This window comes from Oncorhynchus clarkii, chromosome 20 (genome assembly GCF_045791955.1).
Source record: "Oncorhynchus clarkii lewisi isolate Uvic-CL-2024 chromosome 20, UVic_Ocla_1.0, whole genome shotgun sequence".
NCBI lineage: Eukaryota > Metazoa > Chordata > Actinopteri > Salmoniformes > Salmonidae > Oncorhynchus > Oncorhynchus clarkii.
Window position 1 is genome coordinate 44,560,459 of NC_092166.1, and position 22,603 is coordinate 44,583,061.

A 22,603-nucleotide genomic window follows, 5' to 3' on the forward strand; every position below is an offset into this window, starting at 1 on the left:
CACAGACAGTGTGGTGATGAAGGCGCTGCAGCGCCTCTTCAACCTCAGGAGGCTGAAGAAATTTGTCTTGTCACCACAAACACTCACAAACTTTTACCAAATGTAGTGGAAATTTCCTGTATTACCAAATCTTGAGAGAGCAAACCACACACAAGTCAGAGCTATCCTAAAGTCCATCTTTAATTATATGAGCTCCATCACAACCCTTTGACTCTCAGATCAATTCAGTGTCTATGAATTAATTCTCTGAGAGTGCTTACACATTGCAACTGAGATCCTTTATAGCAAAGACAAACATAGCCAGACAGCATTGGCTATAAATTATCGTTCAGCTTTGGTCTCCTAAACTATGTTCTTATCTCGCTCTTGGTACCACTCAGGACTAAAAACACTACCTCTTCCAATGGCATATATCAAATACACCCCCTCCTGGACAAGATCACAGAGAGACAGTGACTGGCACGCAGACATTGTGGAGCCAAGAGATAATTAGTTCCCCCTCAATCATCCCTTCACATGGTTTGAAAGATACGTTTACACATGACACATTTACAGATAAGACTAACCAGACCTCTCCCCTCTCTGGGCCCAAGTAACTTTTTCCCACATAAGCATGCTATAAAATGAATAAAACATCTTATTTATAAATGTTACCAAAATAATTCTGATTCTGCCACAACACAATGCACAATTGAGAGCATCCTGTCGGGCTGCATCCCCGCCTGGTACTTCAACTCCTCCGCCCACAACCGTAAGGCTCTCCAGAGGGTAGTGAGGTCTGCACAACTCATCACCGGGGGCAAACTACCTGCCCTCCAGGATACCTACACCACCCGATGTTACAGGAAGGCCAAAAAGATCATCAAGGGCAACAACCACCCGAGCCACTGCCTGTTCACCCCGCTATCATCCAGAAGACGAGGTCAGTACAGGTGCATCAAAGCAGGGACCGAGAGACTGAAAAACAGCTTCTATCTCAAGGCCATCAGACTGTTAAACAGCCATCACTAACATTGAGTGGCTGCTGCCAACATACTGACTGATCTCTAGCCACTTTAATAATGAAAAAATGATGTAATAACTGTATTACTAGCCACTTTAAACAATGCCACTTTATATAATGTTTACATACCTTACATTACTCATCTCATATGTATACACTGTACTCTATACCATCTCCTGCATCTTGCCTATGCCGTTCGGCTATCGCTCATTCATATATTTTTATGTACATATTCTTATTCATTCCTTTACACTTGTGTGTATAAGGTAGTTGTTGTGAAATTGTTAGGTTAGATTACTTGTTAGATATTACTGCATGGTCGGAACTAGAAGCACAAGTATTTCTCGACACTTGCATTAACAAATCAAATCAAATTTTATTTGTCACATACACATGGTTAGCAGATGTTAATGCGAGTGTAGCGAAATACATCTGCTAACCATGTGCATGTGACAAATAACATTTTATTTGATTTTGAGATGGGTGGAGGAGGAGGTAAAACCACTGAGTGATGATCTGCTCTGATTCGGCTGAAGTGTTGAGTAGTGTGAAGACGGAGAAAGGAGACTTGTTTTGTGGAGATGATAGTGCTGTTAATGGGATTGGAGAGGATGGGAGTGGTGACAAGCTTTTGTTGTGTTTCCGTCCATGTGGGTGTGGAGGGTAATGAGAAGGCTGATGTGATTGCTAAGAGTGCTGTGAGGCAAGAGAGGGTAACTATTCAGGTCCCAATGGGTCGCAGGGAAGTCAAGTCCTTGTTCGGGGCTAAAGGGCTCAATCTTAGGCAAAGGGAGTGGGATGCTAGTAGTAAAGGGGAGGCAATTTTATAGCATGCATCGGTCAGTAAAGGAAGAGGTGGGGAGTATGGGATGTGGGAGAGAGGAAGTTGTGTGGAGTAGACTGCAGTTTGGGCACACAGGTTTGAATGCCACATTAATGATGATAGAGAGACATGAAACAGGTCTGTGTGACGAGTGTTTACACAGGTTTGAATGCCACATTAATGATGATAGGGAGACATGAAACAGGTCTGTGTGATGAGTGTTTAGTGGAGGAAACGGTGGAGCATGTGTTGATATTTTGTGAATTGTATGACATAGATGGGGGAGATTGTGTGAAAGGGTTGGGGTTTGGGTGGTGTATTTCGGGGGAGGGAAGTGGTGTCTCGGGCTCTATTTCTCCTTCTTAGAGGAACAGGACTAATTAAGATAATTTAATATAGTTAGACCGTGGCTTCCCTCACCCTCCAGTACCGTAGGTGGCGGTGTATGCACCTTGAACGTTGGATGCGATTTGCAAACTCAATCCCAAAGAAGGAGAAGTTACTTCTGGGTAAAGAAGCAAGTGTAGTCAGTTAGCTCTCAAATGTCACAAAGAGTGTGATATTAGTCGATTTCAGAGATGTGTGCATGGAAAGTATTATTGAATAGGTACGGAATGCCGACACTCATCACATGGCTGCAATGACCAAAAAAGCATTTTTAGCATGTTACTTTGACCGTTCAACTGGAAACCTACTAGCTAGCATAACAGTAGTAGTGTCATATTTTTGCTTGCTAACGTTAGTCCTTTTTTTTGACACCAACAAGATGTATAGGAGAGGAGTAGGTGGGGAGCTATCGCCAAAAAGTAGCTTGCAGAGGTAATTTGTTTGCCGTCATGTTGTCTATAAATGAATGTGCCCATATACAAAATGTAAATAATCAAGTCATGGCATTGCAGTCATTTTCATTAGCAGCAAGAAATACAAACATCTTAGCCAAAACACTCTATTTTCTGTAGGTCAAGTTTCAAGAGCGGGGGACAGTTCTAGCTGAGGATCAAATTGTTCAAGTAAGCCTGAACAATAAGCCCAATAAGTCGTGTGGGTGTGCAAGTGTGTCTACTTTGGAATGCTATTTAATCCATGTAGGTAATCAACTTGCTGCCATTGTAGAAAGATCTAACCATCATGGTCTTTCAGATGTCAAAACAGATGGAGACCTTCAAATCTAACCTTGAGGAATTTGCCAGCAAGCACAAACAAGGCGGCAGGGTAGCCTAGTGGTTAGAGCGTTGGACTAGTAACCGAAAGGTTGCAAGTTCGAATCCCAGAGCTGACAAGGCACAAATCTGTCGTTCTGCCCCTGAACAGGCAGTTAACCCACCCACCCTATTGGTTAGTCTTATCTTTTTGGCCGTCATTGAAAATAAGAATTTGTTCTTAACTGACCTACCTGGTAAAATAAAATTTTAAAAAATAAAAGAGTTCCCAGTTCCAGGAGATGTGTGCCACCATTGGCGTCGACCCACTTGCCTGTGAGGATCATAACTGTCGTTTTTTTTGCTCTAATTCGTTAATTGAATACATTCTGAGTCATTTTTTTATGCATGCTCCATGAGGCTCATGCTCTGTATTTATTCAATTAACGCAACCAGTTGAGGGTTTTCTGTGTCATTGACAGCTGGCAAAGGCTTTTGCTGGCAAAGCCAAAGGCTTTTGGAGATGCTTGGTTTGGGTGACTTCTATTACGAGCTGGGTGTGCAGATCATTGAAGTATGTCTGGCCCTGAAACACATAAATGGAGGTGAGGCTTCTTTGGAACATACTCAAGGGTCATAGCAAAACACTGCATTTGTAATGTGCCTTTCATTTATGTTTTATCTCTGTTTTAGGACTTATTACCCTGGATGAGCTCCAGTACAGAGCGGGTGCATCATTGGGGCAGCAGGGTAGCCTAGTGGTTAGAGCGTTGGACTAGTAACCGGAAGGTTGCGAGTTCAAACCCCCGAGCTGACAAGGTACAAATCTGTTCCTAGGCTGTCATTGAAAATAATAATTTGTTCTTAACTGACTTGCCTGGTAAACGTAAAATAAATAAAAAAGGGAAGGGGGAAATCTGCTCAGGATGTGAGCCAGTACCATCAGACAAATATTTGAAATGATGCATTCAATTGTCTCCTAAGAAATGCAGGAAGTCAACATGTATGATCATATTTAATACAATTACACTTTTGTGCAATTTCATTATGAAGTCAAAATTGTATCTGTTCTCCACTCCAGAGATGACTTGGTGGCGGGCCATAAAGAAGCTGAAAGCAATGGGGTGATTGGGGTGATTCCTGTTGGAAGCTCTTACCTTGTGCAGTCAGTGCCAGCAGAGCTGTGGTACTTCAGCTGGCTGAGGTAATCCTTCATTTCACCTTTTCAATCTGTATCGTGTGGCTACCTAATCCGTTATTAGGCTAAATGAGTTGACAAAAATTTCTCAGAATACTGATTGTGAGATTAGAGGGCACTGTTTGATTTTTCTTGTGAGCGATTACCAACATCATGCTTGGGTCCAGAACATGCTACACGGATACTTGCTTTTGCATGAGTCATTTAGAGGACTGCAAATATGGTGCCAGATGTCATGAATATTTGTTTTTCTGCCAATTTTCAGAAGAAGGGCTACATTTCAGTGAGTGAGATCAGGGAGTCTATCAAGTGGGAGCGAGAGCGTGTCTCAAGTGCTGGTAAGTTTAGGAGGAGGCGATGTTGTAGTACTCGAGTCTGGTCTTGAGACCACATATTTAGTGTCTTGGTCTTGTCTCTGTGTCGGATATATTTTTACTCGGTCTTGACTCTCTCTCGTACAATGAGGACTCGTAATTTCTTGCAGAGACCAGCGGAGTGAAAAATTCCTAATTATCAGCTCCCATTCAGTCAGCCCATAAAACCGCTTCGCCAGGCCAAATATTCACACTCCTTTCATGACACATTAATATCCACACTCCTTTCATGACACATAAATATCTTATTTATTCGTAACATTACTGTCCTTTACTTTCGTTGAAAAATATCATTAAACTTTGTCAGAATTTCCTTGATTCGTTGGTAGGGAAGAGTGGGGGACATTGTGTGAAATTTGGACGCTCACTATCAGTAAGGGGAGACTTGGGGAAGTTGTAACATATTTCATCCTATTATCTATTCTAGATCTGTCAGGGTTAGTGGCAGGTAGTCTAGTTGTTAAGAGCATTGGGCCAGTAACCGAAAGGTCGCTGGTTCAGAATCTGCTGTTCTGCCCTTAACTGCCTTGGTCAACTCTTATTATTGTGGCGATATGACACAATTACAACCATGGTCTTGAATTGGACTCACATTTTTCTAGTCTTGACTTGGCCTCGCTGCCCTCCCGGTCTTGGTCTTGACTTGGTCTCGATTTGCTCTGGTCTCAAACACAACCCTGGGAGGAGGATATTTTACAGAAGGAAATTGTTAGCTACACACTAATTAGGACTGACAAAGGACCATAGAACCATGGTTATTGATTTAGTTTTAGCTCCCCACCTATGGAGCCAGATACCTGCCAAAAAGTTGAACGTACGCATCATTAGGATTGGAAGAAAAGCCATGCGTAAATGTGAAATTTCACAAAAAACACCGTTACGATTACGGACTAACATTTTAGGCTTGAATAAATCTTGTGTTGCTGGGGTCTGTAATAATGAATCATAACCAGTAGTGTCTAACAGGAATAATGAAAAACAACCAGTAGAGGTCGACCGATTAATCGGAATGGCCGATTAATTAGGGCCGATTTCAAGTTTTCATAACGCCGGTTTGCCGATTTTTATTATTATTATTTTTACACCTTTATTTAATCTTTATTTAACTAGGAAAGTCAGTTAAGAACACATTCTTATTTTCAATGATGGCCTAGGAACGGTGGGTTAACTGCCTCGTTCAGGGGCAGAAAGACAGATTTTCACCTTGTCAGCTCGGGGGATCCAATCTTGCAACCTTACAGTTAACTAGTCTAACGCAATAACGACCTGCCTCTCTCTCGTTGCACTCCACAAGGAGACAGCCTGTTACGCAAATGCAGTAAGCCAGGGTAAGTTGCTAGCTAGCATTAAACCTATCTTATAAAAAACAATCAATCATAATCACTAGTTAACTACACATGGTTGATGATATTACTAGATATTATCTAGCGTGTCCTGTCTTGCATATAATCTGACTGAGCATACAAGTATCTAAGTATCTGACTGAGCGGTGGTAGGCAGAAGCAGGCGCGAAAACATGAATTCAAACAGCACTTTCGTGCGTTTTGCCAGCAGCTCTTCATTGCGCTGTTTATGACTTCAAACCTATCAACTCCTGAGATGAGGCTGGTGTGACCGAAGTGAAATGGCTGTCTAGTTAGCGTGCGCTAATAGCGTTTCAAACTTCACTTGCTCTGAGCCTTGGGGTGGTTGTTTCCCTTGCTCTGCATGGGTAACGCTGCTTCGATGTGGTGGCTGTTGTCGTTGTGTTGCTGGTTCAAGCCCAGGGAGGAGCGAGGAGAGGGACGGAGGCTATACTGTTACACTGGCAATACTAAAGTGCCTATAAGAACATCCAATAGTCAAAGGTTAATGAAATACAAATGGTATAGAGGGAAATAGTCCTATAATAACTACAACCTAAAACATCTTACCTGGGAATATTGAAGACTCATGTTAAAAGGAACCACCAGCTTTCATATGTTCTCATGTTCTGAGCAAGGAACTGAAACGTTAGCTTTCTTACATAGCACATATTGCACTTTTACGTTCTTCTCAAACACTTTATTTTTGCATTATTTAAACTAAATTGAACATGTTTCATTATCTACTTGAGGCTAAATTGATTTTATTGATGTATTATATTAAGTTAAAATAAGTGTTCATTCAGTATTGTTGTAATTGTCACTATTACAAATACTTTTTTTTTTTAATTGGCCGATTAATCGGTATCGACTTTTTTGGTCCTCCAATAATCGGTATCGGCGTTGAAAAATCATAATCAGTCGACCTCTAATGACCAGTAGTGTCTACCAGGAATAATGAAACATAGGAATAATGAAACATAACCAGTAGTACAGTGCCTTGCAAAAGCATTCATCCCGCTTGGAGTTTTTCCTATTTTGTTGCATTACAACCTGTAATTTAAATAGATTTTTATTTGGATTTCATTTAATGAACAACAGAGTCCAAATTGGTGAAGTGAAATGAAAAAAAATACTTTGTGCGTGAAGTTGTGCGTGAATATGTATTCACCCCCTTTGCTATGAAGCCCTAAATAAGATCTGGTGCAACCAATTACCTCCAGATGTCACATAATTAGTTAAATAAAGTCCACCTGTGCAATCTAAGTGTCACATGATCTGTCACATGATCTCAGTATATATACACCTGTTCTGAAAGGCCCCAGAGTCTGCAACACCACTAAGCAAGGGGCACCACCAAGCAGGCAGCACCATGAAGACCAAGGAGCTCTCTAAACAGGTCAGGGACAAAGTTGTGGAGAAGTACAGGATCAGGGTTGGGTTATAAAAATAAGATCCCAAACTTTGAACATCCCAGGGAGCAACATTAAATCCACGATTAAAAAATGTAAAGAAAATGTCACCACAACAAACCTGCCAAGAGAGGGCCGCCCACCAAAACTCACGGACCAGGCAAGGAGGGCAGTAATCAGAGAGGCAACAAAGAGACCAAAGATAACCCTGAAGGAGCTGCAAAGCTCCACAGCGGAGATTGGAGTATCTGTCCATAGGACCACTTTAAGCTGTACACTCCACAGAGCTGGGCTTTACGGAAAAGAGTGGCCAGAAGAAAAGCCAATATTTAAAGAAAAAAATGAGCAAATATGTTTGGTGTTCGCCAAAAGGCATGTGGGAGACTCCCAAACATATGGAAGAAGGTACTCTGTTTAGATGAGACTAAAATGTAGCTTTTTGGCCATCAAGGAAAACGCTAATGTCTGGCATAAACCCAACTCATCACCCCGAGAACATCACCCCCACAGTGAAGCATGGTGTTGATAGCATCATGCTGTGGGTATGTTTTTCATCGGCAGGGACTGGGAAACTGGTCAGAATTGAGGGAGTGATGGATGGCGCTAAATAGAGGGAAATTATTGAGGGAAAACTGTTTCAGTCTTCCAGAGATTTGAGACTGGGACGGAGGTTCACCTTCCAGCAGGACAATAACCCTAAGCATATAAGCATACTGCTAAAGCAACACTCGAGTGGTTTAAGGGGAAACATTTTAATGTCTTGGAATGGCCTAGTCAAAGCCCAGACCTCAATCCAATTGAGAATCTGTGGGATGACTTAAAGATTGCTGTACACCAGCGGAACCCATCTGATTTGAAGGAACAGTTTTGCCTTGAAGAATGGGCAAAATTCTCAGTGGCTAGATGTGCCAAGCTTATAGAGACATACACCAAGAGACTTGCAGCCTTAATTGCTGCAAAAGGTGGCTCAAAGGTATTGACTTTTGGGGCGTGAATAGTTATGCACGCTCAAATGTTTTGCGTCTTCAAAGTTGTAGGCATGTTGTGTAAATCAAACGATACAAACCCCCCAAAAAATCTATTTTAATTCCAGGTTGTAAAGGCAACAAAATAGGAAAAATGCCAAGGGGGGTGAATACTTTCACAAGCCACTGTATCTACCAGTAATAATGAAACAGAATAATAATAATAGATGTTTGGTGAATCTATGAATTTACAGTGGGGCAAAAAAGTATTTAGTCAGCCACCAATTGTGCAAGTTCTCCCGCTGTCTGGCATAAGCGTATAACCACACTTTACAATAACTCTGTTGCAGTGGTCTCCGTATAGGCTGTTCCCTCCATCACGACACTGCTGCCGTGTTGAAGAGCTTGTGATCTCTATGCAGCACCATGCGCTTTCGGAAAAGCACCCTTCAGCCTCAGAAGATGCCATTCTGCAGGCATGCAGTCATAGTCATTATACTCTAATGTAGGCCTATTTGCCTACTAGCCAAATTAAGTGCAGAGCATGCATGATGCATACAACTTGTAATTTCAACATATTTGAAGATTTAATTCATCCTCCATTCAGTTTGTTCCGTCAGTATGTCATCAAGTCAGTCATTTGTCTGAGTTCCAATAGAAATTAAATCAAAGAGAATAGAACAGTCTTACCCATTTGTTTATTGAAATCAATGTGTATTCTACATTCTCCAAAGTTATTTTAGCCTATTACTTTAATAATTCAATGTTTAATTTAGGCCTATTCAAATAAAAAAAATAGGCCTTCAACTTGTAGGCATTGCAATTTAGGCTATAATTTTGGGTACTGGTATCTTGCGGACATATTTTGGAACTCCCATTTGTGTTTTATAACTGGATAGGGCTCACCTTAAACCTTAAAGAGACCCTAGCTCATAGGCCTCTAAATAAATGTTGAACAAAATAGTTGAAGAAGCATGTGCTTTGGCTGATATGGAAAACAGATTTGGCAATAAGAATAGGCTATAGACAGTCTTGACCATTTGGGACCTCTTGTCTATTTCGCTCATATAAGAATATTTTGAAGATAAATAATCTGACATTGACATCATTTGAGTAAATTTTAGGTGTACCTGTGGATGTATTTCAAGGCCTACCTTCAAACTCAGTGCCTCTTTGCTTGACATCATGGGAAAATCAAAAGAAATCAGCCAAGACCTCAGGAAAAAAATGTAGATCTCCACAAGTCTGGTTCATCCTTGGGAGCAATTTTCAAACACCTGAAGGTACCATGTTCATCTGTACAAACAATAGTATGCAAGTATAAACACCATGGGACCACGCAGCCGTCATACCTCTCAGGAAGGAGACGCGTTCTGTCTTCTAGAGATGAACGTACTTTTTTGCGAGAAGTGCAAATCAATCCCAGAACAACAGCAAAGGACATTGTGAAGATATAGATACAAAAGTATCCTATATCGAGTCCCATATCGACATAACCTGAAAGGCCGCTCAGCAAGGAAGAAGCCACTGCTCCAAAACCACCATAAAAAAGCTAGACTATAAAGATCATATTTTTTGGAGAAATGTCCTCTGGTCTGATGAAACAAAAATAGAACTGTTTGGCCATAATGACCATCGTTATGTTTGGAGGAAAAGGGGGGGGGGGGCTTGCAAGCTGAAGAACAACCATCCCAACCGTGAAGCACGGGGGTGGCAGCATCATGTTGTGGGGGTGCTTTGCTGCAGGAGGGACTGGTGCACATCACAAAACAGATGACATCATGAGGAAGGGAAATGATGTGGATATATTGAAGCAACATCTTAAGACATCAGTCAGGAAGGTAAAGCTTGGTCGCAAATGTGTCTTCCAAATGGACAATGACCCCAAGCATACTTCCAAAGTTGTGGCAAAATGGCTTAAGGACAACAGTCAAAGTATTGGAGTGGCCATCACAAAACCCTGACCTCAAGCCTATATACAATTTGTGGACAGAACTGAAAAAGCGTGTGTGAGCAAGGAGGCCTACAAACCTGACTCAGTTACACCAGCTCTGTCAGGAGGAATGGGCCAAAATTCACCCAATTTATTGTGGGAAGCTTGTGGAAGGCTACCTGAATCGTTTGACCCAAGTTAAACAATTTAAAGGCAATGCTACCAAATACTAATTGAGTGTATGTCAACTTTTGACCCACTGGGAATGTGATGAAAGAAATATAAGCTGAAATCATTCTCTCTACTATTATTCTGACATTTCACATTCTTAAAATAAAGTGGTGATCCTAACTGACCTAAGACATGGAATTTTTACTAGAATTAAATGTCAGGAATTGAAAAACTGCGTTTAAATGTATTTGGCTAAGGTGTATGTAAACTTCCGACTTCAACTGTACCTCCCAGCATAACATCAATTTTTCTCCCCTTGATTTACTTTGGAGTCTGTGTTATTGGAGAATGACAACTACTAACACTCAGGACAGGTTATAGCCAAGCCTTTGTAACGGATGTGAAACGGCTAGTTTAGTTAGCGGTGGTGCAGCGCTAAATAGCGTTTCAATCGGTGACGTCACTTGCTCTGAGACCTTGAAGTAGTAGTTCCCCTTGCTGTGCAAGGGCCGAGGCTTTTGTGGAGCGATGGGTAACGATGCTTCGAGGGTGACTGTTGTTGATGTGTGCAGAGGGTCCCTGGTTCGAGCCCGGGTATGGGCGAGGGGACGGTTTAAAGTTATACTGTTACACCTTAACCAACATTTTGTTTTGTCTCATTTATTGATATAGATATAGCCTCTGTGTGATGGGGTTGTGCAACGCAAATGGCTATAACAAGCCTACCTACCAAGTGGAATTCACTAATACAACAATCAAAATGTCTAATATAAGGCCTACACTCCGTGCTCTTAAAATCTGTGAAAAATCTTAAAACCGCCACGCAGCTATAAATATGTATTATGCAATTATATGGCAATTATATAACACAACAGCATGGCATATTTAGAGAACGGAATAGGCCTAGCCTAAATCATATTTACATTCTATTTTGCAGCTCAGGCGGTTATTCTAGACAAGGTTTTTCTTTGTATTTATCATTCTCGCACAAGTAATTTGCTGAAGTCCCAAGCCTATACTACGTAATCTACTTGTATAACGTTGTTATTGAATGCAGTTCTAAAACAAGTTCTAGACTTTTATTTTGGAAATGAAACCTGAAGCTGCAAAGCAACTAACATCTGGGCTAGAGTTGCTTGATTGACGAGCTACATTCAGTTCATGTTCTTTGCAGATGCCACATTACTGACAAAAGATTGTACGCATAAAAAAAATATCTGTAACCGTGTAAAGTAAGAATTGAAAAGTGTAAATGTTCATTCATAGTCGTAACACAGGTTTTGTACATTTACAGATCAATTGTAACGTTTACATTTCATGTTTCAGACATGGCTTTTTTTACTATCTTAACAATTTATGTATGGATTTTCTTATGATCCTAATGATATGTACGTTCAATCTTTTGGCAAGTATCTGGCTCTATACCCACCATCCTAACACACTCCTTGTTGTCTTAGGAACACCTGTTGAAAGAGGGCTTGGCATGGTTGGACTCCCAAGCTTCTGGAGAGCCACAGTATTGGCTGCCAGCCCTCTTCTCGGAGTTGACTTCCCTTGATGTCACACCTGAAGAGGCCAATCAGATGACGCCTTAAGAAAAATTGGTTTTTGGCTGTAGACTTTGATGAACAATGTGTGCATGTTGCAAATGTCCTGAATTGTAATGGGGTGTATATAACCAAGGGTAGGTACACATCATCTTGCTTCCCATCAGTGATTGTGGTGATGAAAACTAGGTTAAATGTTATGTTTTCTGTGGCAGTTGTCAATCATGGATTTGTTATACAGTTTCATTCTATGCAATGACCTTTTATTAAAACAGAGTAATTCTTTGCATATTGCATTCATGATACAAAACATTGTGTACTTCCATGACGACACAACTGTGAAGACAACTTTATTTGTTGCTTCCCACATGAATCCCATTTGAACCATTTCATTTTCAGATGGCATCATTTGACCATTAATCGTTTGACTCTATTATGCAACACGTTATGCATGCAGGAGGTTTAAGGGCAGAAAGTCAGTATAGTTTAATTACTCAAAGTAAACAGTTCAGCAGAGATTATAACGGAGTAAATATGGGTAACCATTAAATAGCAAAGCAATACATTCCTATCACCCAGCAATGGAGGCAAATTCTACTCCAAGACCAAAATGAAGTGCCATCAAACAAATATCTTATATGGTATGATACATTTCAGGCGAAATAAATTAGCTACGGATTTACCAGACATTTAATTCTTAACTTATTTGACCAGGTAGGAGGACATTTACAGTAATGAACAAGGGACTATAAATGTTTTTTATATAATATCCTGAATTGGTTGTTAGCCCATATTTATTCCCCCCCCCCATACTAAATAATTAGTAGAGTATCAGCTTTTTTTATGAGTAGTCAACTCACAAACAACTCTCTGGGTTGTGAGGAAGTAGCATCTCTACACCTCATGGCTGTAGACGTGGTCTTCATATAAAGCCTGTTCCATTCCGTCACAGATGAGCATGCAGAAGGGGCACACTCTGTGGCTGTGCTCGTGCAGCTCCAGCTCGTCCTGGGTGATGCCAGGGAAGGACTCATGGCAGTGACGACACTCCAAGGACAACTATGGGACAGGCACAGGTCTTAAGTGGTAATAATATTGTATCTAGACTGGATCGCGTTAACTATACCGTCGGACAGAAATGATTGTGGATAGAGCAGTATGAAATCAACCCTTCGATCCCAAATCACTTGTGTATGTTGTTGTAATCTGTATTAATACCATGTGTATCATAGGAATGACTTGACATACCTCTTCCTCCAGGTTTGTAGCCGTGCCTGCAAACAGAATCGTATTTCAGTCATAATTGAACGTGTTATTTTTTCAAGGTGTGTCTGTGAGGCACAAGTGGTGTTCGTTTAGGAATATTTTGGTGAGGCTTCCCAATAGCTGGATAATTGGGATTACCTGGGGTTTCATATGGGTCCTTATTGGGGGTAGGGTCAGTTGAAGAGCCATAAGGGTTGGGATGCTGCATGGGCACTGGAGCAGCCTGGACGTCATCAAATTCCTTGCGAAGTCTTTCAATATCTCTTTTGAGATCCTGCCAGACGGAATACATTGGAAAAATCTCAAGGTAAGCAAATGTCCCTAATTTTATTGTAAAGTAAATAATTCAATGACTAGTAAATAGTAGTACAATTCATAAAAATCACCTGATTCTCTCTGGACAACTCCTCTTTCTCTACTTTAGCGATCTCTGCCATGTTTTCTTTCTCCTCAATGATTTCGTTTAACTCTGAAAGTTGCATCTGAGAGGAGAAAGCGGGCAACTTGTGATCAGCCAAGAAAACAAGGTTAGTGTGTTCTCTGTTCATTTCTTCTCACGGGTCAACTAACTTCATAGAACAAACAACATTGGTTAGCAAAAATCGGCACTGGATTGGAAAATTCAATAGTGTAAGATTCTTAAAGCACCTCTAGTTTGCTGCTCTTCTGCTTTGTCTGATCAGACGTCATGGCCGTGCTCTCCATGCACTCCTTGAGCTCCTCCAGTTCCCTTTCTGCTTGCTCTGCACGTTTGCGGGTATTGTTGGAAGCCTGCAACTCCTTGTGCAACAGTGTCTGAGCCTCCTCCAGCTGACCAAGAAGGGCTTGGTATTGCTCCTGTAGACACACCAAGACTACAGTATTACATTGCATAATGGTGTGTAGGGGGAAGGACATTTAGCAACTTGCTCACACCTTCCAATCACTGTCCACCATCTGCAGTGGCTGCTGCTCCTGCTCTGACAGGCTTCTACGTAATGCCTTGTTCCCAGTCTTCAGGTCCTGTAGATCATGTGTGACACCACACACTCTGTGCAGCGCTGCAGAAAGCTTCTCCTTCTCTTTCTCACTGCTCTGGAGATCCACCTGGAAAGGGTCATGAGGTTATATTATTGTTTTTCTCCAATCAAAAGAAAGCACTCTGACATTGAATGAATTGGCCAAAAGTCTTTTAAAGAGTTTCCGTTACAGGTATTCCTTCACATTTGATTACTTTGCGGAGTTTGCTGACCTGTAGAAGCTGAATATGATCCTTCAGTTTGTGGGACTCCTGCTCAGATTCTTTGAGCCTTGGGCTCAGCCTATTTACACAGACACAAGGCCACAAGGTGTAAAAAAAAAGATCCTAAAAGTGATATGACTGGAAAGGTATTGGACTAGATCGCTATGTCCCCATGAATGACTTGAGACAAGAATGACTCACGGTGCAATTTCCACACTTTGGACCTCAATCTGTCCTTTCAACTCCTTTCGCTCCTTCTTCAGCTGTTTGATCTTGATCAGCGCTTGTTCATATTTCTCACAAATAGTTGTCAGAGACTGCAGTCATTTGTGAAAATAAATGGGAAGTTACATACATGGCAAGGAGACAGAGAACGTGTGGGGACAAAGAATAGAAGTAGCATTGAAAGAAATCTATATTTATTGTATACATACAGCTGTCACATGTTTTGACACTATATTCACCAAATATGTTTCATGAATAGGGGTCAGAGACTGGAGCCATTCGTGGAAAGAAACAGTGAGAAACAAGACAAGGAGACAGAGAGAAAGTGGGAAAAAAATTGGTTGTTGCATTGAAAAGCATTGATGGTATTCAGCAGTATAGCCTATAGCTGTCAGATTGGATGCTTTTTTTTTTTACTACTAAGGATTAGCTGTAGTAGTACTGGTAGTTTAGTAGTCCAAAATGGGAAAATGGTTTGCGACAGCTACCTCCTGTCCTCTCTGTGATTCATCCATTGATTTGGCATTCTGCGCCAGTTCTTCATGCTCTCTAGTATTCTGTTGCTGCTGCTCCAGTTTGCTCACTAACTGTACCAGTTCCTCTTTGGATTCCTACAGAAACAATATACAATTCATCACCCTCTCAACCTGATTAGGGGCTAGAAAGAAGACAGCTGTTGGAACAAACGACTTGGAAACAAGCCTTAAGGTGGTCAACCTCTTGCTGTTGCTCCTTTAGGGCAGAACACTTCTTCTCTTTCTTACTGCTCTGGAAATATCATGAAAATCTATGGTTGGATTGTCTTGAGTTTCACATTTTAAAACGCTGTGGGTTACAGGCATTTGTTCACATTATATTACTTTGCTGGTTGTGCAGACCTGTAAAAGCTGAATGTGAGCCTTCAGTCTGTGTGACTCCCGCTCAGCCTGTATACACAGGAGCATAGGGAACCACATCAAAGTGACACAATTGTCAAAACATTCGTAAACCAGATGATATCATGAGAGAATATTTGATTTTAAAATCACTAGAGCGGTGTTCTGAAGGGGAGACTATGTTGCCATGCATTGAATGGATTGCTCCAGACAAGAATGACTCACTGTGCGATCTCCACACTTTGGACCTCAACCTTTCCTCTTAACACCTCTCGTTCTTTCTTTAGCTGTTTGATCTTGATCAACGCTCTTTCATATTTCTCACAAATAGGGGTCAGAGACTGCAGCCATTCATGAAAAGAAATAGCAAGTTAGATACACGACCAGCAGACTGAAAATGAGGAAAACAAGTAGTAGCATTGAAAAATATTGATTGTATACATACAGCTGTCACATGTTTTGACACTAAATTCCCCAAATATTTTTCATGAATGGGGGTCAGAGACTGCAGCCATTCATGGAAAGAAACAGTTAGAAACAAGACAAGGAGACAGAAACAAGACGTGAATACAGAGAAAGTGGAGAAAGAGGTTGTTACAATGAAAAAGCATTGATGGTTTTTTAGATGCCTGCAGCTGTCATCAGATATTTTGTTACCACTGAGATACAAATTCACTCTATTAATAGAATAAGTATTACTAATCCCAAATGGGAAATTGGTTTGCAACAGTTACCTCCTGTCCTCTCTGTGATTCAACCAATGATTTGGCATTCTGTGCCAGTTCTTCATGCTCTCTAGTATTCTCTTGCTGTTGCTCCAGTTTGCTCACTAACTGTACCAGTTCCTTTTTGGATTCCTACAGAAATGATATACAATTCATCACCCTCTCAACCTGATTTAGGGGCTAGAAGTACAACTGCTTGTGGAAAGAAAAGACATGCAAACAAACCTTGAGGTGATCAATCTCTTGTTGCTGCTCCTTCAGGGCACATGTCAGAGTCTCATTTTGCTCTTTCAGTAGCCCCAACTCCATGGTCAGCTCTTCTTTCTCCCTCTCACTTTTTTCCACCTGTTCCTAGATTCAGAGATGCTTAAATCATGTCCATAATCTCTTAATTTGTTTGGATAGTTCCATCTATCCATTAAGTATACTCTGAGTGTACAAAACATTAGGAACACCTTTCTAATATTGAGTTGCACCCCCTTTTGCCCTCAGAACAGCCTCAATTAATCAAGGCACGGACCATTCTTGATACACACGGAAACTTGAGTGTGAAAAACCCAGCAGCGTTGCAGTTCTTGACACACTAAAACCGGTACACCTGGCACCTACTATCATAACCCGTTCAAAGGCACATCTTTTGTCTTACCCATTCACCCTCTAAATGGCACACATACACAATCCAGGTCTCAAGGCTTAAAAACCCTCCTTTAACCTTTCTCCTCCCCTTCATCTCCACTGAAGTGGATTTAACAGGTGACAACAATAAGGAATCGTAGCTTTCACCTGAATTCACCTGGTCAATCTGTCATGGAAAGAGCAGGTGTTCCTAATGTTTTGTACACTCAGTGTTGTTCCACCAAGACAAGTTATGTTCAAAAGCATTGACGTTTCAATATGTTGTTTCTTAGTTGTCAGATGGTTGGTGATCAGTGTGTTAAAAAGACACAAAATGGACCAAATATTACCTCCTGCCCTCTGTGTGAGTCATCCATTAGTTTAGTGTTCTGTGTCAGTTCTTCATGCTTTCTTGCATTCTCAGTGTTCCCATCTGCCTGGTATAATTCCTCATTTGACAGCTTCAGAAATAATGTTACAATTCTGTTGCCTCACATTTTTATTCTCACACATGACTAGGGGCTAGAAATGACCCGCTGTTGGAACAAATAACTTGAAAACAAACCTTGAGGTGATCAATCTCTTGCTGTTGCTCTTTCAGAGCACTTCTCAGAGTCTCATTTTGTTCTTTCAGTTTCCCCAACTCCATGACCAGCTCTTCTTTCTCCCGCTCACGTTGCTCTACCTTTTCCTAGATTCAGAAATGCAAATCATGTACATACATAACCTCCTAAGGATCATTTTAGCAAAATAAATGTGTGAGGAACATCCTCACCTTGACCCAGCCACTAAGCAAGCCAAACAGAGAGTGCTGCATTTTTAAGACAAGTATTTCAAGCATGGTCTTCAAAACACAATCAATGTTAGATATGGTGTATATGGTGTATTGTACCTGAGTTATGATAACCAAGAGGTCATTTTCAAGGCTGCAGTCTGTGCTTTGTTCCCCTGGGGTTTTAAAACAGAAGGGGGTGCTGGCTCCTCTCACTTGGCCAGTGCTATCAACATAGCAGAACTGATAGAACGCTGAGTCATCCTTTGGCAAGTAGTATGCTATCAGAATCACAATATCATTGTCAGTGTAATCCCCTGCATAATATTGATCACTTTAATGTCAAATAAAAATTTAAAGTTAACATTGCCCTACATGTTTCATTAAAAAATAATAATAACTTGCACTGAACAAAAATATAAATGCAACATGTAAAGTGTTGGTCATAAGCTGAAATAAATTATCCCAGAAATGACCCATGCGCACGAAAAGCTTGTTTCTCTAAAATGTTGTGCACAAATCTGTTTACATCCCTGTTAGTGAGCATTTCTCCTTTGCCAAGATCACAACCATGGACCATGTGTATGGTATCGTGTGGGCAAGTGGTTTGCTGATGTCAACGTTGTGAACAGAGTGCTCCGTGGTGGTGGGGTTATGGTATGGGCAGGCATAAACTACGGACAATAAACACAATTGCATTTTATCGATCGCAATTTGAATTCCCAGAGATACCATGACAAAATCCTGAGGCCCATTCTCGTGCCATTCATATTTCAGCATGATAGTCCCAGTTCTTCCTTGGCCTGCATACTCACCAGAAATGTCACCCATTTGAGCATATTTGGGATGCTCTGGATCGACGCATGTTCCAGGCCCCGCCAATATCCAGCAACTTCGCACAGCCATTGCAGAGGAGAGGGTCAACATTCCACAGGGCACAATCAACAGCCTGAACAACTCTATGCGAAGGAGATGTGTCGCGCTGTATGAGGCAAATGGTGGTCACACCAGATACTGACTGGTATTCTGATCCACGCCACTACCTTATTTATTTTTTTACATTTTAAAAGCTATCGGTGATCAACAGATGCATATCTGTATTGCCAGTCATGTGAAATCCATAGATTAGGGCCTAATGCATTTCCTTATGAACTGTAACTCAGTAAAATCTTTGAAATAGTTGCATGTTGCGTTTTATATTTTTGTTCAGTATAAATTGATCACAATAATTCATATCGAAGTTAATGTCAGTGAAAAGTTTGAGGATGAAATTCACACATTACCAGTAAAAAGCACTTGTTTTCTGACTGGCTCCAGTCCTATCAGATCCAATGATGGTTCTACCCACACAAATGTGTGATAATCCTTTGTGGTGCTCCAGCCCACCTGCACAATGATACACATGATAACATATTTATGACTGACAACATATAGAGAGGCATTCCAGACTGGATATTTATTGTTTTAAGACAGGTTATTTACTTTGTGGAAATACAATCCATATCATAATGTCAGATTAAACCGATCACACATGAACAATGTTCCCTCTTAACTGCGAGTGGGTGCACAGCTTCCCGGGACTGCTGTGCAGAAGAAATATCAGCAGATGCAGAGAACTTCACTCAACTTTCTAGAGTTTCCCCCCTTAGTTAACACTATCAACGTTTTCCTTTACTGTGGGAATTGTGATCAAATCCACGCAATATTAGCCACTTTCAGTTCAACATACCGAAACAAAACCTAACTTTGCAAGGCTTAGTGTACAAAACTAACTATGCAAGACATTTTGTTGTAGGCAGAACGCATCAGAGTAGGATTCTATTGCATTGACACTCACGACTCAGCCGTACTCTACACAGACCGGTATGGCTTAACCAAACAGAGCTGCAGTAGTACTATATGCAAATAGACCATTGCCATATATGGATCTGTGCCATTGACTTTGAACTGGACTATGTTTACAGCATAAGCGGTCGTGAGTAGATGTGCTTGTTTTGAGATCAAAGCGAGAGCTTCATGTAGCCACGTGTGCACATTTGCACATATCCTTTGCTAGTTAGTTATTAGCCCAGTTATAGATCATTTGTAGTCAGCAATGGGGGATTGATTTGCTCCCTAAAATAACACAAAACGTGTACATTTCTAAAAGCACGTCTGGTAAAGAGCTTTTTTTGTCTTAAAGGGGCAGTGTTGTTTTTTGAGACAGGCGTGAATAAGATAAGTAGCCAATAGATAGAGGGTAGCATAATTTGTCTGATTCTCTGTAATAATGGTATGGGAATAATAATGCATTTTATTTTGTAAAGTGGTTTCCAGGGTTGGGAAGTAAAGGATTTACATGTAAGGGATTACAAAAAAAGGTAACTGTAATCTGTTACAAGAAAACATATTGTAATTAGATTACAGATACTTTTGAAAAACTAGATTACTTCGAGGATCACTTTTAAATTCAGAAAGGATCCTTGTGAAAAACAATCTTTGGCACTTCTCTGTTTTCTCAATGTCATTCAAATCAGCATTGAAAAAAGGTGCAAGTTTAAGTTTGTTCCACCTGAGTGAGTGACTACTATATTGACACACCAAATGTGTTTGATGGATGGCAAGAAAAGCACAGGAATAGGCTTTTGTAGGCTACAGTCCAAGCTATGTCTTCCAATGGAGCGACTGCTGTCGGCATCCAAAAATTATCCAACTTGAATAAACGCTTGGAGGTAAGGATGAAAGCAGTGGTGTCGTCTACGGCGATACGGATATCACTTATTATTGTTATCTATATAGCGCATTGCTGTGAATCGCACTGCTGCGCTCTCATTTATCTATATGCGCCTTACGGATTGTGGTTGTTGTGGATGGCTGTTCACAAATCTAAATGTGTATTTGAACCCAATAATGGTTGAATTCAAGAAGTTTAAGCTGCATATCAATCATTGTTTTTGAAACCAGTAGACAGCCATTGAAAATGCACTTTTGCAACAGCTGCATAGTGTGGATCCCAGCCTATGGCATACAATTGGGGCTTTTATTGCTCAATCTAATTCATGCTGATAAAATAAATAAATCCATAGGCCTAATGGACACATGCTCAAGCTTGCATACTTTTGATAGACTTAAAGTGGCAATCTGTAGTTGCTACATCTATTTTTGGACTTATAAATGTTGTATATATATCTATATATTCTTGAAGAATATAACTTGTAAATGCCTCATGAGCTTAGTTCAACTGTAACACTCCACGAGAACCCAAAATATAAGCTTGTTTTACTCTGTTTGTAAATGTAAACAAACACTGTATTGCCTCATAACATGGTTAAAACAATCATTTTGATATCATGGATGGCCAGTCCATGCATCCATAGCTCTGTCTATTAATCGGAGAGTGGTTACATTTACCCAGGTCTTCCCTCAGCTTTTTATCAAAAAAGAGGCGGGGCAATCCATTTTGTTATTTTTTCATTTGTGGATTTGCCCTTTAAACAGCTGCATATTATCAAGATATCAAAGTGTCACCAACAAAAAGGTAAACAATAGGCCTATAGCAAATGCAGCATATGGCATTCATTTTTTCACATGTAAATAGCACTTTTCAGTAGTGCTCAAGGCGTGCCATTCCATGAGCACAGCATTTATTTTTCGACTCGAATCATTGAGCCCAGTCAGTCCTCCATGACAACAAAATCATAAACATAGTAGAGCTGGCTAATAAATCCTTTGTTTTGGGGTTATGCTCAGGCAAAACAATTTGGCTAATCTATGGGATGTGTTTTCTCCTTAGTTTTTTTTTATGATAGGCCACTCTAGTAGGCCTACATTATGATCAAATAGCCACAGTTGCCTACTTGCCCACTGTCTGAAACTAATTTAAAGTGGGTACAGCCTCAGTGTTCACAGTAAGCACGTGCTGGAAATTACACAGATTTTTCATAACATTCAAGTTTGCACTCAGCAGACATGAAATTTGCTCAATGCCAGGAAAAATTAGCGGGAACATTGTTTATAATCTCACCTTGAATATCCCCACCCAGTCTCTGGGATTCGGTTGGATTGCTGCTGTCAGAGTGTAGCAGCAAGTCAAGGCAACATTTGACACATATGAGTTGGGGATTTCCTGAAACACAACCTGGGAAAAGTTTGTTGACAGTTCCATGTTGGCTGCAGTTTCGAAGCTCTCCATTCTGAGTTCTGAAATTGAGAATATAACAAAAAGAAAACACGTAGGCCAAACATGAGCAAAAAAAACTAACAGCAGGTGCAACTTGCATAAACCATTATTGATGTTGTAAACTGAACACTTATGTATCTTCTCTGGCAGCACACATTGTCGATGGGTGGTTGTTAATTATAAGGCATAGGAATTACAAACACTATTGCGCAAAACTAAGTTTCACTTTCCTTTAAAATAGGTTGTGCAATGTTTATGCTTCCCACCAGACCATATTTAACAGATAATTATTTTATTTTATTGTCAAACATACACTTCTAAACCAATAGATTATTCGAGATTGTTTTATTATGTTTGATCAAGCCATAATAAACCATACAAGGCCACAAATAAAACACAGGAAAGAAAACTCATGTGAAAGGTAACGCAATTCTGTCATTATTACGATCACATGTGTTATGCTGTTTAGCAAAAAAAATGTATTAAATAGTTGAACTTACATGAAGTTTGGACTGCCACTGCCTGTTCAACTCAGCGGTGTCGCAACCATAGATTGTGTATATATAAAGGTCGCAAGTCAGACGTCAACTCAGAATACTGTTCCAGGTATTAATTTCAAGTGTGCACGAACGTCATCAGCCGTAGGCCTCTTTGGGAAATGTAGTTTCTTCTGATTGGCCAATCCGAAGTGGTTTTTGGAGTTTAAAAGGCCAGTCTACTGTCAGTTTGGGTTTATACTTACTTTCCCTTTTATCTGGACAATGGAACAAAAATATTCAAAGTGATCAGTTACCTAGATTACTAGCCTAATCATAATAAGATTTCACAATCTTGTT

The 22,603-nt window shown here is 40.5% G+C and overlaps 1 protein-coding gene and 1 long non-coding RNA gene across 13 annotated transcripts; one reads left to right on the plus strand and one right to left on the minus strand.

Annotated features, from left to right (window-relative positions):
• The first annotated feature begins 2,343 nt into the window (after positions 1-2,343).
• Positions 2,344-4,507, plus strand: LOC139376404 (uncharacterized). 3 transcript variants are annotated; one of them, XR_011627917.1, is made up of 5 exons: positions 2,344-2,433; positions 2,593-2,645; positions 2,786-2,836; positions 4,047-4,169; positions 4,429-4,507. It is a non-coding gene; the product is annotated as an uncharacterized lncRNA (long non-coding RNA). The 3 variants fall into 3 exon arrangements; XR_011627916.1 differs by having other exon boundaries at positions 2,432-2,645; XR_011627918.1 differs by lacking the exons at positions 2,344-2,433; positions 2,593-2,645; positions 2,786-2,836; positions 4,429-4,507 and adding exons at positions 3,440-3,570; positions 3,659-3,784.
• An 8,201-nt stretch (positions 4,508-12,708) lies between these two features.
• Positions 12,709-22,404, minus strand: LOC139376403 (calcium-binding and coiled-coil domain-containing protein 2-like). 10 transcript variants are annotated; one of them, XM_071118957.1, is made up of 17 exons: positions 22,268-22,404; positions 21,612-21,787; positions 18,892-18,994; positions 17,729-17,889; positions 17,402-17,527; positions 17,187-17,297; positions 16,447-16,572; positions 16,231-16,353; positions 15,110-15,232; positions 14,598-14,713; positions 14,406-14,475; positions 14,090-14,260; positions 13,823-14,011; positions 13,561-13,656; positions 13,313-13,448; positions 13,157-13,182; positions 12,709-12,967 (listed from the first exon to the last, which is right to left on the minus strand). In XM_071118957.1, the coding sequence occupies exons 2-17, from the start codon at positions 21,777-21,779 to the stop codon at positions 12,803-12,805; spliced, it is 2,010 nt and encodes a 669-aa protein (XP_070975058.1). In that variant the 5' UTR covers positions 21,780-21,787; positions 22,268-22,404; the 3' UTR covers positions 12,709-12,802. The 10 variants fall into 10 exon arrangements, with proteins under 10 accessions (XP_070975058.1, XP_070975059.1, XP_070975062.1 ...); XM_071118958.1 differs by lacking the exons at positions 14,598-14,713; positions 15,110-15,232 and adding exons at positions 15,722-15,837; positions 15,942-16,001; XM_071118961.1 differs by lacking the exon at positions 16,231-16,353.
• Positions 22,405-22,603: the final 199 nt, after the last annotated feature.